Genomic DNA, 18,377 nt, shown 5'->3' with positions numbered 1-18,377 from the left:
CCCAAAATATCAACTTTGCACACAAGACACTTAATAGTGTAATTGTATGTTGCAGATTGTGGAATGAATCATGTGTTTTTGTTTGTTTTTGTAGAAAGGATTGTATAGTCTGACAGGACAGCAAAGAGGAATGTGCCGCAACACAAGTACGGTAGTATGTACAGTAAAGCAACCCCCCAAAAAGCTTTCATCCACTATTTATTTGTGAATAAAAAATACACATCTGATTAAAGTTTACATCCATTTTCAGTGTTTATGTTTTACAGCATTGAACAACATTCACAGCGTTTATTTTACAGCTATTATTTAAAAAAAGAACTTCACCCATTTTCAACCTCATCTTAAGATGGCACCATTTATGTCCATTCACTGTGTCTCAGAGGTGGGCTGTGGACAATTCAGAAATCTGCCTTCCACAGACATCATCCAAAGTAATAAAAAAGAAAAATGAAACAGTTGAACAATGGCTTATATTTCAGCATCATAACTTTCCAGGAAGAGAAAGGCTGTGGTTTCCATTAGCTTGGAATAGGCAGGCAATGAGTGAAGTGCTTCTTTAAGATAAGAAAATAATAATCAGATACATACACAATACATGGTGAAATTCCTGTATCGGCCACTGTAGGCCTAAGTAAAAATACATTTTTCAATTCAATAACTTTTCCATGCTCCCACACTTGTCATTCAAGTAATTTCATTCATCAGCACGTTTCAGAAGTTATTGGATGTTTGAAAATTCAGCCCCACGAGGATCTTAAAGCCTGACTTATACTTGGTCACATGAGTGTCCCGCGACGAAATGAGCTGATCTACAAGCTTATACAACGCATTGTAAGCTTATAGATCTACAATTTTCAACAGCGCATAAATTATGCACAAGAGTGGTGTTGGAATTTGCCATGTTTTAGAAAGGAGGGGGGGGGGGGGTCAGAACAACATGGACAGCTGCACGTTCGTTCACATTAGGCGGTAGTGTCATGTCTCAAAGTACCCTTCTTCTACAGTGCATATTATGTTCAGGCCTTCAAAAATATCCCAAAATGCAGCTTTAGGGAGATGTTCTTATTGTATCAAGTAACAATGTCATTCAATCCTCTGCGAGTGACCTAGTCAGTGGTGGAAAGTAACTAAATACATTTACTTAAGTACTGTACTTCAGTGCAATTTTGAGGTATTTGTACTTTACTTGAGTATTTCCAATTTCCTAAACCTTTACTTCTATTCCACTACATCTCAGAGGCAAATATTGTACTTTTACTCCACTACAATTATTTGAAAACTTTAGAATTCTGGACTTGTAACAGAGTATTTCTATATTGCAGTATTGATACTTTTACTTAAGTAAAGGATTTGAGTACTTTTTCCACCACTGCCTACAGTAGGTACGAATAACTCCACCCGTTTTTCTCCGTAACTGTACATTGACACAGCTACATGCAATTCAAAGAAAATGTAAAGGGTGGCGTTATTTTATCACTGTAAGGCCCTGTCAGATGTTCCCTCCCTGTTGGCTGGTTATGTATTCATTACATCTGGTTACTGTATGTATTTACTACTTTTAAAGTCATGTGTTCTATGTTTAGAGCATTTCCATGAGTAGGCAGTAAGAATAGGTAATTTGATTCTTAATGGAGCATACATACATTGACCATACAGTATTCATGTGGCAGCCATTTTGTTCCTATGCCATATACTCAGAGTATAAAGTAGGAGCAAAATGGAACAACTTCAGGTAACATCCAGTGTATAGGCAGTGTCTGTGTTGATTTAACTGATATAGGGGCACATATCACAATTTATAATCATCATCATATGAATATACTTTTGTGATAAAAAACAACTGTTGTTTCCTTCCTCATACAGTAGTTTACTGACATATTGTGCAGTTTACAACCCATTACCCTGCAATAATACACAATAAAATCCTCAGTGTTCATTTATCCATTTGTATCTACATGACTAGGCATTGTTTTCTGACATTCACAGCAGTAGACATGTGTTGGCATTAACAGTTATTCTTCTCTTTCTGACAGTTAAGTTCCTTCAAACATTTGGCTACATACACTCTCAGAGTTAAATTAACACTGAAGATTTAACTGTGTATGCAGGATTTTGGCAATGTGTAAATGTTACTTACTGAATCCAAGCTAATGTAAAGGCAACACTTGTGATAAAGATATTTCCTATGAAAAGTCAGATGCTGATTCAGTGAGCCAAGGGGCTCTTTCTAATAGACAACATCACAGTGCACACAATCTACAACAACATTAAAAACAAGTCTTAAGGGATGTACAGTATATAAAAACAATAAAATCAGTCCCCCAAATAGATTATCTGCTGAATCATCATTTTGCTAAACAAAGTCCTACTGTATATGGTTTATCCACTGCCCCATACACAGCCTAGAACAGTATATATTGTCAAAGTTCATGATCGTTATGATTTTTCCATGCAGTTTTGCACACAGCTCGTTTCAGGTTGGTAACACTGCTGGTAACGTATTGTGTCCTGACCCACTTTCAAAGGGTGACCGAGTTGTCATTAGCTTGTGACACACCATTGAACAAAAGCAATGGGAGGGTGGTACTGTAGCGCAGCTCTCAATGTGGAGTCCAGGCACCCCAAAGGGTCCTTGAGGGGTTCCCCAATTAATGATTGATAGTTAGGATCCAAATGGACCCTTATGGTCCTGTAACCCACTGTAATAATGTCACAGTTAAATGAAAACTGAGAATTGTACAGTGTAGAATAGATTTGGGTCCCAGAGATAAAAATCAAATGGGGGGTATGTGGCCTAACGTATATCAAACTGGGGGTCCTTGAAATGAAAAAGGTTGAGAACCACTGCTGCAATGTACTTATATTGGGCCCTAGTATGGGTAATGCACCATACTTAAACCAATACCAATTGGCACAGCAACCATGAACCTCTAAAAAGAAAACAAAATGGCAACCCACTGCCACTGGAAGAATACATTTCCCACAACCATGTCATACTGGTCCCTCTCTTCATTAAGAGATGACTACAAGTTTGTTACACAAAAATAAAAAAGGTACAGTCTCTTACAAAAATGCTCAATACCGGCTAGAAAATTGGTTCCACATTATTACCTCATTAGTCCTGTGGGGGAAATTTCAGTTTTCAGCTTTACCCAACTGATAGCTGCTCAGATGGTTATGATGAGCGCTGAGGGGGGCAGTTAGGGCTTAAGTGTCTTGCTCAGGGACACTTCGATACATAGACCGGGGCCAGGAGGTGAACTCTGATTGAAGTCTGATTATCAGAAAGCCTCAGTCTCTACCCACTAAACGGTCTCCCAAACTGGATCCTCTACATTTGTGACCGGTACTAGCAAAATCAGTCGAATGATGCAGCAAAAAGTGAGATTTTATGGTCAATGCCCATATTTTAGTAGCTTTGTGGATTTAACATGTTGTATTATGTAGATATTGCTGCACAGTTCAGACAAGAAACGCAATTTCTTCAAAAGTAGACATATTATTGGCAAGACTTGAAGATCAGACTTGTAAACTTGTAGTATAAATAACCCCTTTGCGCCTTAGGCCTTACTTTACGCCCAGATTATGCACTGTTTAACTAGCAACAGTGGAGTAGGACAGGCCAAACTTGCGCCATTCGATTTAGATAATGTGCAATAGATTGTTTAAATAGGGCCCAGTACGTTTTCAGTGACTTCAAACTGATTTTGGTGGGAAGGTTTTAGAGGAACTGAAAAATAACCTTTTTTTTTTACAATCCAATGTGAACAAACTTTGGATTGAAGGTTCTTTGCATTAGAAAAGTACTTGGCAAACAATTCCATCCTAATAAATTAACTTGGAGAGCTATTTAGTTGAGGAAAAAAACATCCTGGTCCGAATTCAATTGTGTAGGAAGAGGACACTTTAAAAATAGGTACCAGATAAGGCACTCAAGTACTGTATAAAATGATTTAGGCACTGTTAACAGAGAAAACCACTCCATCTACAGAGGGTTGCATGATGGGAACATGTTCCCTTGTTGACAGAAATCACAGTTCACATACAGTAAGCAGCTGGTTAGAAAAGGAGTTAAGGCACAGTACTATTGTTAGGGTCAATCCTTGGTGCTTTGTCCGTTAGAAAGTGGTTCTGCCTCAGAATTGATTGGCACGGGACTAAGCTCTGTGGGTGTGGCCTGGTCACCTGCTCCTTTGGGTTGGTTTCTGTAGTGCCGGACAATCACCACAACGGCACAAACCAGGTATATGACGGTGAGCACGGCAAAATAAACAAAGTAGACCAGGAACTATAAAAGAAAAAGAATATACAAATTAAAATGGTGTTAGCCCAGTATAAGCAATAATAATACTGCATTCTAATAATGTGTACAGTAGCATCTAGCTTAACTTCCAGCATTTGATCTAAAATTATATTGCTTGCTTTCTTTCTTTATAACACAATTGCATAACTAAATAAAATATGTAAAAAACAGATTTTCCAATTGTTAGTTTTTTTTTTACAACATTTTCATTACCTTTTTCAGACCTACATACCAGTACAGTTTATATTCCATTGACTCCCTCACTGTACAGTACATTGCCACTTACTTATTTACCCACTGTGTGTCTGTGAAAATAACTACAAAACAAATGGCCAGATTTTCATGGAACTGTGTGGGAAAGATATTTAGGTTGCCCTGAAGAGATGATTAAGTGTTGAGCTGAAAAGTTCATAATCACAATCAAGGTTGAGAAGGGATAGGTGGATTTTCTTTAACTTTATGGGAAAGATCAGTAGGCCGCCCCAAAGAAAGCATTAACTTGTGTTAAAAAGCTCAAGGTCACAATCAAGGTCAAGGTTCAAAACGGCATAATTGGCAATATCTCAAGGAATGAGAAATGCTGGTGCGGGAAGGGGTTGCATCAGCAGATACTTTTTTACCACATAATCCCTATCTTAAAGCATTTTTTAAAATGTATAAAGTATTTTTAAAATTTCAAATCTATAAGCTCACAGATTGTAAACATGCCATTTAAAAAAAAAACTTTTATAATGACATTCCCAAAATAGGGACAACAGGAAGAGGTTAAATTAGTACTATTTTGTTACCTGGGTGTGAACATCCAGTGCCAGACCCCGCTTGTCAACAACGATGAGGGTGATGATGGACTTCAGGATGGTCCCCAAGAAGGTGTTGATCCCAAACACCAAGGCACACAACTCCTTGGTGAGAGACGAAGCTATCTGGAAGCTAAGTACAAATTGTATACGATTTTAATTACATTTTATGCAAGCTGTATATTTCAGTATTGTCACTGTCAGTGTACTGTATTTGTAACTGTATAATGCATTCATTTTTTCTACAGAGTACATGTAGACTCATCCCACCAAGTATGAAGAATGCTGGCTCTAAAAGGTATGTCAACTCAAACTCCCATTTTTTGTTCTCCCCTTGAATGTCACTCCAAAATGTATCTAATTTGGGACAATCCAAAAATACGTGGGTATGATCACCAATCTTCCTGCATTCTCTCCAGCAATGTTCTGGGGTGTTGTTTAAGGGTCCAAAAGACATTTTAGTTTTCCATTTGAACTCTCCGTGTAGGGCTGCTGGTCAATTAGTGATGATTAAGGCATGATTATTTCCACATATATCATTTCTAGTTCCCACTTCTGTTTAGTATCCAGTGTTTCCAATTACATTATCTTGAAGCCTTCTACAGTATATACATTAAGTGGGCTATCAAGATTCCTTGTCATCACTTCCTCCATGGTTAGCATGACGCTTTTTTTGTAGATTAAAGGCAATTTACAAATCTGCTCCCAATTTGTTATTTGTTCAATGCCAAAAACACAAATAAATCTTTAATCACAACTATCTATGTGACCATTAATTGTCAAGTAAAATGTCATGATCTTGACAGCCCTACACACTTACATTGCAATAGGCACCAGGAACTGGTAGAAGCCTCTGAACAGCGCGTAGGACACATAGCAGACCCAGATGTCGCCTGTGGAGCCCATGAGAAGCAGCAGGCCAGCCTGCAGGCCCGTGATGACGCAGATGAGCAGCTCCGACCAGATGTTCCACCGGATCTTCACATAGCCTGCAGCGAAAGATGAAATCGCACCTGTCGAGAGACACACGCTGGTCAGGGAATGGGAGAACAGCCTCTGCCACCATAATGAGGAATGACAAAGATATTCCACTGGCAGCCCGTGGGCTTTCTTGTGGCCCCTGGAGCACATTCCATTAGGTACCCATGTAAAAATAAATATTAAAAAATATATTTTTTTATTTTTATTATTATTATTATTATTTTTATTGGATGGTTGGTTGTTTTGGTATATTTTGCACCCAAATACATACTAATTAAGTATTAACAAGGGTGATATGCGGGGCCTATCACACTAATTTGTGGCTGTGCATCTGCCTCACTTAAGGTTCGGGGGAAAAGTGCATTTGCACCAAAAAAAAAAAAATATTAACCATTTAACCGTTGGGTTAAACAGTTAACCATGAACATTTGCTAAATTCTTTGTTGACATAGGCCTGCGGCCCCCGACCTCAACTCAATTAACAATTTTGGCCCCCTGTCTAATCTAGTTGAATACCAAAACGACGTAATCACTGGCTTCTTTCAAAACTGACCTGAGAAAGCATCTGTCAGTAAAGTACAAGTGTAGATAGAGATAGATAGATCTACAAGCTCACTTTGAAATGTGTTATGAGCTTGTAGATCAGATATTTTCACCGTACAGCAATAAGTGAAAATGGGGCTTAAGTGGTTCATTCATTTAATTGAAATGATTACATGTGAATGAATAACCTGTGTCCACATTGTCAATGCCTCCTCATTTCTTACGTGTGGTCAATTCTGAAAGAGTATCAGTTTTTCAAAGGGGGAATGTCTTATTTTGGAAGCTTAATGCAAACTTTTGCCAATTTAACACTTAACCTGCCTGAGTTATTTCAGATTTTTTGCAGTTGTCTGCCAGAGATTTCTCATTGAAATTAAAAAAGTACTCAGGAGCCGAGATACAGAATTTTTAAGTTTTAAGTTAACAAGGAAGTAGATCTTCGAAAAATGATATCTCCTTGGTCTTTGGGTCAAATTTAAAAACGCATATATGCGTTATTGGCAGAAAATTTGTTAAAGAACCTGCAAATTATGAGTTAAACTCTTAACACATCCAAACAGGGAATAGTAACCTCCTGAAAGTAAGCTTGTTTACTCCTCATCACAATGTTACCAATCTGGGAACCCATCGTCAAATAAAAAGGAAAAACAGCGCCCTCTGCTGTTTTTTACTTTCATTAATTTGGCTCTGGGCGGAGCTGTACGTACGACCCGTGCTCAGGGAAACCGGGGCTTTGGTCTGCCTTCAGCCTTCCACTTCCGGTGGTGCGACTATGTTTTCATTCCCACTAACAATATTTCTCCACGGAACACTAACACAATTTCTCCCAAAGAACATGGATCGTTTTGGTTATAAGACCACTTGTTTCTATGATGAAAGAGCAAGTTAAATTGTTACTAACTTTCCGTGGTTTTGTCTGCTCGGAGGACGCTATTGTTAAATGAGTTTCGGTTTGTTTCCAATGGGAATTGAGCAGCACACATGTAAATCCCGGCCACTACATTTGATTGGGTAAAGCGCGGCCTGCTAACTGATCTGAAGGCACACCCACGCCACGCCAATGTGCACGGGTTGTCAACACGGCTACGGACAGATCCAAGCACAGCGATGGATCTGTTCTTGAGAGATTACAATGTTACTAACTAATACTGATAGCCTGTGGTTTCAAGTGGATAGCCCTCCCTCCTGAAAGAAAAAGTGTCCCCGGTTTATCACAGAGTTAAAAATGGCCTGTTTTTATGACATCACATTCTGCAGTGTTTGCAAGCAACATCTGTGTTAGATGGGCTGGCCAACATAATCTTTAAGACTTTACAGCTGTTTAAAGTACAGTTCACCTGCCATCTGAAGACCTGACCTAGTCACTTCAGATGAGTGAGACTCACTGTGCTATACACTGTGTACAGTCAGTGCAGATGGCTTTCTGTCTACCTTAGCCTACCTTAACTCTCTCAGAAACATTGAGAAAACATTGAGTCTCTCACTAAGCGGGGCCAACAGAAAATATATCTACTTAGGAGAATTAACTCCTTTAAAGTGTCAAAAACCATCCTGTGCACTGTCTACAGGTCCTATATTGAGAGTCTTATAACCTTTTCCTTTATATGCTGGTTTAACGGTTTGTCTGTGAAGGACAGAAACTGCCTCAATAACATCGTCAAAGTCTGCTCCAAAATCACTGGAGTCAAGCAAAACCTGAACACTCTCTGGAAGAGGAGAGTGGTCCAGAAGGCAAAAGGTCTTATAGACCAACCTGACCACATCCTGTCCTCTAACTTCTTCCTCATGCCGTCAGGACGGCGATACAGAGCTTCTATCTGCAGTACAAACCGCTACTCCAAGTCCTTTATTCCGTCAGCCATTCGGCTGCTAAATGCTGATAAATAACTGAAGTGCTTTTTCATTTATTTATGTGTGTATACCTCAACGACAGTATGCAACTATTTAAAAACCTGCACTATGTATACGCATCTTATGTACTTTTTTCTACTGTGTGTTTTTGAATACATATATCTATGTCTTTTTCTATGCATTGCTGCTCTACTCTTAACACAAGGAACAATGTACAATGTATTAGGTCGATCAATCTGAGCGTTCTCTGTTTCGTGTTTTTACTGTTGCTCTACGTATGTCATGTCATGGTGAGATCTGTAGAAACTGAATTGCCCCCCGGGGATAAATAAAGTCGTCTGAATCTGAATCTGAATCAGTGCCAATGAAATACAAAAATATGTTCATACTGTGCCAGCAATTTTTTTTTAAGTAAAAAAAAAGTGCTTAGGAAGCGAGATACAGCCTTTTTCAGTTATTAGTTAAACAAGGAGTGGATGGAGCTGCAAATCTTCAGATAATGATATCTTGGGTTATGAACATTCCCCCCCCAAAACAAAAAAATCGGGATTTTTCGTTCTTGGCACTGAGGGCATTCAGAAAAAACTTGGGATATCTCGTTGTGTGGCACTGAGAGTTAATTGGCAATTAACACAGATTTCAAAAGAATGTTAAACTAATACGCAACTCACTAGTCTGCAGCTTGCAAGTATACTAGATCCTTATGAGTTTAAATCTACTGCAATGTTATACCAAGTCCTGGTTATGGCTGCGGACCAACAACAGTCAATAAGTAGGCGTGTCTTCTTTGACACAACAGCTGGCTTCACAGTCAGCAGTAATTAAATAGGCAAAATAAAACATATTTTGGTTTTAAATGCTTAATCTTTCTCAAACATTTTAACCACTGTTATGTGATGTGCAGAGCTGAGAGAAATTAGGGCAAATATGGAATATATTGACAGTCGCTGCACCAGCCATTTTTTAAGTCGAACATCTCATATAATTCTCTGGACAGGAAGGACATCTCACCAAGCAGCGTGGAGGCAGCCTCCACCCCTCCGTTGTAGACATGCTTGTTCTCGGTGGCCGGGTAGACCTTGTTCCACAGGATGTGGACGTAGAACAGCACCAGGTAGTAGCCCGTCGAGTTGAAAATCCACCACAGGCACCAGAGCCTCAGTCGCGGACTCTTCACCACATGCTTTACCTCCCCCAGCATCTGAACCAGGACCGAGTCTCTCCCCCAGGAGGCGCTGGAACACAGGGAGGTGGGCGAGGAGATCACAGGCGACAGCCCGTCATCGCCGGGCTTCATTTTGTCTAGTTCTGCCTTGCTGGCCTTCGCCGCCACCTCCCGACGGTGCTTCCGGTTGAAGAACAAGGAGCGCTTGGGCCAAGGCAGGCAGAGGGAGAGGAACAGGCCGAAGCTGACGAAGCCCAGCGACACGGCACTCAGCGTGGTGTGGCGCACGTTCCCCAGCGACATGCACAGCTGGCCGAGCACCGCGCTGCTGAATGCCCCGATGAGGAGGGCGGAGCGAGAATATCCGGCCGCGCGCTGGTAGAGCTCCGGCTTGACCAGGGAGAAGATGTAGGAGGAGTAGGCCACGCGGGACGCCATGGTGATGCCATAGAAGAACTCCATGAACTGCATCTCCAGCATGCTGGAGCCCAGGAGCAGCAGGAGCCACACGGCCACCTGACTGAGGCTCTGGATGATCAGGACTGGCTTGTAGCGTAGGTAGTCTGTCAGCAGGAAGATGGGAACCTGCACAGCCATGTAGGAGTACGACAGCACTGGGCTGATCTCGTTGGTTACCTGATAAACACAAGAGCATTGCAAGGGAATTAGAAAAAAAAGGATGCTTACACCACTAGTTCATTATTCACTGACCAGCTGAAAGCATCCTGAACTGATAACCAATTTCTACAAAAGGTGATTATTATACTGCTGGTTCAGGAGCCAGGTAACAACATTTGATTGTCACGATTTATATGATGTCATATTCTGCATTGTTTGCAGCAACATCTGGGTTAGATGGGCTGGACAATGTCATCTTTGACACTATAGGGTTTAAAGTATTGCTTCAGGCACAGTCATTATGGTGGAACTTGAGTTCAGACAGTCTACTGGTTTAGGTAATGTCACTTCTTGAAATTGAATGTTGTGTATCATTTTATTGTCTATAATACAGAGTACATCAGTTCCTGCTGTAGCCTGCTGCATAATGTGAATTCAATGTATTTTTATGTAATCATATTTATTCATAATCAATAAGTGATTATGAATTCATAATCACGTAAAATCATTGTGGTCAGAGACGGATACCTCGATTTTAGGCTTTTAATTGAAGTCATAGAAACATGAAAAAAATTATCCTGCACACCTCCGTCAACTTTGGAACCCATTAAAACTGGGAAAAATCTGTGTAATTTTATATATTAGCTATAGCAACATCAGTTTATCAGAAAACACTTAGGATTTGGAACAGTCGTTCTCAAAAATAGCAGATGTACAAGCTCACAGCTTGCCATTTTTTAAAAATATTTTTCACAAATCTTCTCTTCTGGGGTCCCTGGCACAAAAAAATAATCAGATGGGGGTCCACGGCCAAATGAATATCACTTTTGGGGGTCCTTGGCACGAAAAAGTTTGAGAACTACTGATTTGGAAGGCATTTGTGGAATGGGCCCCAGGTCTTAATGGGTAATACCTCTCACTGCCAACGTTTCAGTCTCCTGACTTCCTGCACTACACCTGTTGTCATGGAAACCGCAGACTCTTGCTTCATAACCTTCAGATTTTTTTTCCACATATAGAACAAAGACGCAACCCATAATTACCTTGCATTTCCTGCCCGTTGTAAAGGAATTTGTGGAATGTTTTATAGTGTGTATTGTGGGCCTTCTATTTCTGTTCTACCAAACTTGTCAACCCAGCAGCACCTTGGATGTGAGTGTGATCGTATATGTCTGCAAAGTTGCTGTTTGGTAATAATAATAATACTTTAACAGCCTCAAAAGCTCAGTTCTGTGTAGTTACTCATTTGAAAGTATGTTTTAATGTAGTTATTCACATTGCATGAAAAAACACTTTAAAGTGACATTTCATGCTGGACCTAAATACTAACCAAAAATATTACAGCATATTTATTCTTCATGTTCTTACGCAACATCTTGCCTTTGAGTGTAACACTGACAAATCTTTTAATACCTTCACTTGATCACTTTGTAGGAATGTGAACTTTCACCACACACAGCTCTGCATGCTCATTCATTAAGTCTTCGGGGTAATAGGTGCACTGCTGCGCCACACACACACACGTCACCAAAAATAATCATACATCATATACATGCAGAAAAATGTAGTCATTAATAATCATTGTGATAATAAGAGAATGTCACTGAAAGTTCTTTAAGAAGAATTTTTAACTAATAAGTGTAGAATGAGAAAAAGAAAAGCTTGAAATGAAACAATAACGGCACTATGTAACTTTTTTTAATGAATAAAATAGAATTTTGTCCAATCTGTATGGTAGAGTATGTTAATACAATATAACTTATACAATTGGGGTGGTTGTATTTCGTCTCCCTGCTCTTCTATTGAGACATTTAGGTTGTGTCAAAGGTCATATCTCACCTAGACACAGGATCTGACACCAATCTTGACCTGATGGTCAAGATTCAATTTATCCCCTGAGCAAGCAGACCGGCTCTATTAGCTCAATCGTAAAACTTTCAGCACTTGCGCAGGAAACCGAGTTCAAATCTGTGCAGAAGAGGGAAGTCACATAGTGCAGCTTTAATGTACTTAGTTGCACACGGTGGCACTAACGATGCATTGAGAGCTTGTAGATCTGCAATTTTCTGAGCAATTAAGTATACATCCAGCTTTAGGATAATTAATGCTAAATATAAAAACTGTTCTTACAGTACATCCTAACTAAGTAGTATATATTGTTGCAATCCTTGAGGATTGTTCTAAATATGCTACTGCTCCAGAGCTCTGAAAAGGTTGAAAACCAATTCTTTAGAGCAGCTTATAGTACATGCTGCTGTAAAGCATGCAGCAGTAACATTATCTAGTGGAACGTTTAAGACGAAAATGCGTGTCCATGCATGCATGGCAAGCATGTGTGAGGAGGGTGGGGGCTGGCATGTACCTTGACTTGGGCAATGTACAGGGTACAGTACCGTACAGTAGTATTTGACTTGATCAGTGAGAAATGCATCCGCACTGGCTCTTTGGTTACATCAGAGAAGGGCAAAGTTTACATTCATGCTCTGCTTTTGGGCACAGATGAGCATAGTTCGGTGTGTGTGTGTGTGTGTATGTGTATGTGTATGTGTGTGTGTGTGTGTGTGTGTGTGTGTGTGTGTGTGTGGACAAACCACCATAAAAAAAGCCAAGAGCTCACAGTCTATAAATCTGGATTATATTTGGATAGGAAAAAGAAAAGCTGGAATTGATTTCAAGGACCTCCAGTTTGATATGCATTAGGCCATGGGCTCTCGTTTGATACCCATCTACTGTACACTGCAAACTTCTTGGTGTTAATTCAACTCTGAATTTGTACAAATGGTACCAAATGGACCCATAACATCAGATTTACAGACCTGTGTCCATTTGTTTCCTAACGATCAATCATTTAGCTGGGTAACCCCTGGAATAGGCTCTTTTAAAAGCGCCCTGGGGGGGTCACCAGACCCCACGTTGAGAGTTACATACACGCTCTACCATTTGGTTACATCACTGACCTCCTCTGTGGTGAAGTTCTTCTCTGGACTGAGCAGGTTTGGCGTTATGAAGGGCTCCCCGGGCTTGATGGACGCCATGAACCCGTAGAAGCACAGGAACACCACCGTCCAGTGTGACGTCCGGCGATTCTTGGCTTCTTCCTCCATCGGGGGAGATGTGGCCTCCTCCCCCGAAGCGACGGCGGCGGACTCTGGGTCTCCGTCTCGCTCTCCTCCCAGGTCCACATGCGTAAGCTCCTTCGGAGCCGTCTCCCTCGCCTCCTCGTCCCCTGGCCTGTCCCCGCTCTCTGGGGTCTCGTCCTCCGCCATTGCTGTCGGCTACGTTTGTTTCAAGTCCCTTTGCGCTGACAGTTTAACATGTGACGTTCTGTTCGGGGACTCTGGGTTTGCTGGCTCTCGGATGGAAGTGTATTAATTGATCACAAGGAAAAGGTTTGGGCTTGGTTCAATCTCTCTACCCTTTGCTCATGTCTGATGCCATGACTGTGTCATGCACTGTTAATATGGAGGCAGGGTGATAATGGATCATGTCACAATGCCATGAAAGGGAAGTTAAACTGCTACATGCAGCTTTTACATGTAAGGGAGAGGGCTGTTGACCTTTGCTCCATTCCACACCGTGACAACAATGATTGAAAGCAAGCTAGCCATCAGCTGGTGGGGGTCACTCTCATGTCACTGTGACCCTGTAAAAGAAAACAAAAGATGTCGATTAGTCAGTCATATGATGGCCAACATGGGAACTCTGCTCTATGTTCTGTTTTGACACTTAAGTCTCCCACATGCCACTATAGCATTTAGCTCTAGCTCTCTCATCACTTCTGTACGTACTGTATGTGTATATACACATGTTTTAGATTATAACTATAATTTACTATAATTTGCAACTGCAAATAGTTGCGCTTATACAGACAGTAAATGTCCCTCTTTCTTTTACACCTGTAAACTTATGTGACAATAACCTTGAAGTTCAAGTTCAAGACAGGAAGCAGTTCACAGAGCGGATCTCACCTCTGCAAGTCTTTAGTATGTCACACTGAAAGAACACAGTCGCACTGCTTTACAGTGTTGTGTATGCCTGTCATGAAATGCAACCCTCTATTCCCAACTTTGACTGAGAAGAAGGTGACACATCCTTCCATTAAACTGAAATAAATGTTGACCCCATCTAAGGAGCTTAAATGAATATGCATGCACCACTAAATTGACTCATTCATAACATTCAAAAATGTACAAGGAGGCGTGTTGACCACAAAGGAGTTAGCAAAATATTCAAACATCGCACTAATTCACACTAAATTTGGACAACCCACCTTTTCATATAAAGCAATCTCTCTTTGGAATTCCCATCATAGAGTACATCAAAAAATACAGTAACCTTTTACAGTAACTCAACTTGAGTCTCATGTGAAATCATGGATTAAGGAAAATCAAACTCGATATTACCTCAAGGCTGTAATTGATTTCATATATGCATTTACCATATGTTCCTCTCCTGTTCACATGAGAGGGTAAAGTTCTTTATTGTAACATCTTGCATCATAATGTACTGTATTATTACAGTTGGCTTGTTCTGTTATCTTGTTGTTGTACCCCCCACCCAGGGACTGCAGATGAAAATGAGGTCTAAGCTACATAATATTATATACAAGTTTCTATTGTTATGTAAAAAAAAAAAGAATAATAATAAAGAAAGAAAAGTACCATGTCTCTGTCAAATAAACAGAATAAACTGAAATAGTATTTCCAATGTCTGTACTTTTACTTCTACCCCACTACATCTCAGAGGCACATATTATACATTTACTCCACTACAATTATTTGAAAACTTTAGGCCATTTTGAAAATAGCAGATCTGCAGGCTCAAAGATTTTATTGTGAAATGACACAGTCTGCATAATGAGTACTTTTAAATGTTGTTACTTTAAGTATATTTTGATACCAATACTTTTGTACTTTTATTCAAGTACATTTTGAATACAGGACTTTTACTTGTAACAGACTATTTCTACATTGCAGTATTGATACTTTTACTTAAGTAACTCTTCCGTCACTGTTTGGTAACCAAGTTGGCACCAGCTATGTTCGGCACGTGTGTTTTACTGTAGCATACTGACTGACACATTAGGTCGGCATGCAAAACAAAGAACCGATCAGGTGTTTTACATTGTTGCCATGTTGACAACAGCCTCTTCCCTTAACTCTGCAGCTGGATCACAATAATAATAATAATAATAATAATAATATAACAATAATTAATAATTAACTTTCATGACATCAAATGCAACCTAAAGTTCTATACATAAAAAAAGAGATAAACAAAAAAAAACACCACAATATTAAGCAGGATTAAATACAAGAAGATCAAAAACATGATCAAGAACAAAACAAGTGCAGCCTTGTGATCCAGGTACAAAACAAGACTAGTTATTGACAAAGCTAGTAAGCTAACACATGTCAGATGATCGAGTTTGTAGTCAAACTAAAGCAGCATTTTCACAGTTTAAGTGCCTTCACTAAAACGTATAGTCGTGGGGAACAGGCTAGATTGCAGCATGATGCCACAGTGAGCTCGCATTGTTTTGATATTGCTTAACAAAAAGAGCAAGGAATGAAGTTTGATCCTACCTCGGAGGAGCACTATAACAGCGTTGCTGCAGACATGCAGTGCCTTCAACCCATTCAGACGGGGCAAAGGGAGCAGTGTTGCCAGGTTCTGCGAGACAAATAAGCAACCGTGTCTATGAAAACAAGCCCAAAAGAAGCGAGTCCTTCGCACTTGTGCATTGGCTACTTGCTATTGGCTATATCTACAAGCTATATCTACAAGTTCACAACGCGTCACTTTCAAAAAAAATCTTGAAGAAAATGTGACATTTATTTTAAATACTTTTGAACCATTTCAAATGGGGTCCCTGGCACAAAATAATTTCAAATGGGGGGGGGGGGGGGGGGGGTCTGCGGACAAATAAATATTTGGGGGTCCTTCACTTGAAAATGTTTGAGAACCACTGGTTTTAAAACACATTAGGAAACAAGCCCAAAATAAGCAACCAATATATCTACAAGCAACTTTACAGAAAAAGAAGCCTAAAATCGCTTATAATACGTCGACATGGCAACCATGGCACAGAGAGCAGCAGCAGTGCTCTACGACGTTGCATTCTGGGATATGTAGGGTGTTTATGGCATGTATAGTAGAGGTGAAAAACGATGCCGTACTTTTCCCACTGGCGCCCTCTGTTGGACATTTTGAGCTAAGTTACGTGTATGATATCTTGCTACCATAATTGGCAGCCACAGACATGGAGTGTACACGAGTGTATGACCTCAATGGCCAAGCAGACACATGGCCCAACTAACTCCACATTTTCCCCCAAAATTCCTCAATATTCTGCCTGTCAAACCAGCTGCTTCGCATCCCATCACTGTACTTGCAGGATGTACAATTAATATCAAACGCATTATGCTCCAATACTTATGCAAATCACTTCGCCACCTCAAAATTCACGTCCGGGTGTTTCTTTTTACCAGCCAATCATCATGCACCTTCGTTGCCGAGCCCCAACAGCGCACCTCCCCCACACAGCACAAAGAACGACACAACAGATCTACAAGCTAACAACGCCTTGCGCGTCTACGTGTTGTTGCCTTGCAAATCCACAAGTGATCACCCTTTCACGTTGCCACGTCCGTTGCCACGTCGCGCTGACGTACGCTAAACAAACGCTGCCGTGCGCACTATGCGAACGAGCCCAAAGGCGCGCAAAAAAAAGCCGACCATTGCTTAGACACAAAGTCAGACCTGGCAACGCAGCCTACGCCAATCATGTGTGAGAGATCTACAAGCTATGGGGTAGAGACGCCGTGTGCCATGCACCGTATCTTAGCAACAACGAAAGCGCTCACTCTCATTGGTCCTGTCACGCTAAGAGCAGTTTCCAGACAATGGCATCGCAGAGAGCTTGCTGTAGTGTTCACATATATCTATGGCTCTAGCCATAAGTCAGTCGCAGCGACGACGGACAGGGCGCTGTGATAGTTGCCATGTAGCTAACGCTAACGTGGTTGTCATACCTGCAGCGGCTGTGCAATCACTTTGCCAACAATATTCGTGTGGTGAATGTTATTATTGCTGCTCCGTCAGTCCATTGCAGATGATGTATGTTGTGGTATGTAACGTAATGGCAGGACCGCCCCGTGCAACGCACGTTTAGGCTGCATTATGTTGTAATTTCAGATAATTTCGGTCCGACTAGGGCAGTGGCTATCCCCCGGCCCCCCCCCCCCTCATCATATTTGAACTGGGGACCCCCCCAATTTTGTTTGACTCCGTTCCACAAGTCAACATTGCGAAAATAGCAGATCTACAAGCTCACAACCCTCACGTTGAGAGGCGTTGTGAGCTTGCAGATCGGCTATTTTCAAGCTGTTTGCCTCTTTCTTATATTATTTGACAATGTGCCCAATGTTTTATAGTACTAGAGTTTCGGGGGGCTACGCCCCCCTCAACCCCAGCCGCGCACGGGGCCCAGCGTGGGTGCGTGTATATTGGGGTACCCAAATCGCCGGAGTAAAAGTGTCCAAAAGGGAAAAAAACAAAAAAAAAAAAAAATTGGAAAAAATGTTAATAGTGATTGTTACTTTGGTGGTCCGCGGACCCCCTGGTGGTCCGCCGACCCCTCTGAGTGTTGGGACCCCCGGGGACCCCCCTGGAACATGGCGGACCCCTTCGGCATTTTTTTTTTTTCATGCACGGTTTGCTTGTTTCTGTCGCTTGTTTTTTAAAACCTGGCAGCAAACTTGGCAACCCGACTGACATCACTGACCTATCCTTGGTATTTGTACTTCCGGGTTGCATAATGATGACATCACTGTCGAGTCCTGTGGTGTCATGAACCTAGGCAGGTTTGTTTACCAGATTACCCTGGGCAGCGTGCTGTGCTGTGGCCATGGCTGTTTGTTTTTGTGTTTGGGATGAACATGGCACGTGAAGGACGGACATATTGTGATCGAGACATGAGTGAAGTGAAAGTAACGGCCTGGGTGGAACAAAGGAGGTACGTAAGAAGGGGGGGGGGGGGGTTGAAGCAAAGGAGCTGTGTGTGTGCTGTTGTGGAGGACATGGGCAGAGTGCAATGGCGGCCGCTCGTGTTGTTTCG

At 41.1% G+C, this 18,377-nt stretch overlaps 1 protein-coding gene across 1 annotated transcript; it reads right to left on the bottom strand.

Moving 5' to 3' along the window:
- Window positions 1-232: 232 nt before the first annotated feature.
- On the bottom strand, window positions 233-15,894 carry slc19a1 (solute carrier family 19 member 1). Its single transcript, XM_084051260.1, has 6 exons — window positions 15,844-15,894; window positions 13,216-13,901; window positions 9,487-10,276; window positions 5,921-6,113; window positions 5,092-5,233; window positions 233-4,288 (listed from the first exon to the last, which is right to left on the bottom strand). Exons 2-6 carry the CDS (start codon window positions 13,522-13,524, stop codon window positions 4,097-4,099), a joined length of 1,626 nt encoding a protein of 541 aa, XP_083907386.1. The 5' UTR covers window positions 13,525-13,901; window positions 15,844-15,894; the 3' UTR covers window positions 233-4,096.
- Window positions 15,895-18,377: the final 2,483 nt, after the last annotated feature.

This window comes from Gymnoscopelus microlampas (assembly GCF_963454915.1).
Source record: "Gymnoscopelus microlampas genome assembly, chromosome: 24".
Taxonomy (NCBI): domain Eukaryota; kingdom Metazoa; phylum Chordata; class Actinopteri; order Myctophiformes; family Myctophidae; genus Gymnoscopelus; species Gymnoscopelus microlampas.
The sequence above is the reverse complement of the archived record's forward strand: the minus strand, read 5'-3'. Positions and strand labels throughout refer to the sequence as shown.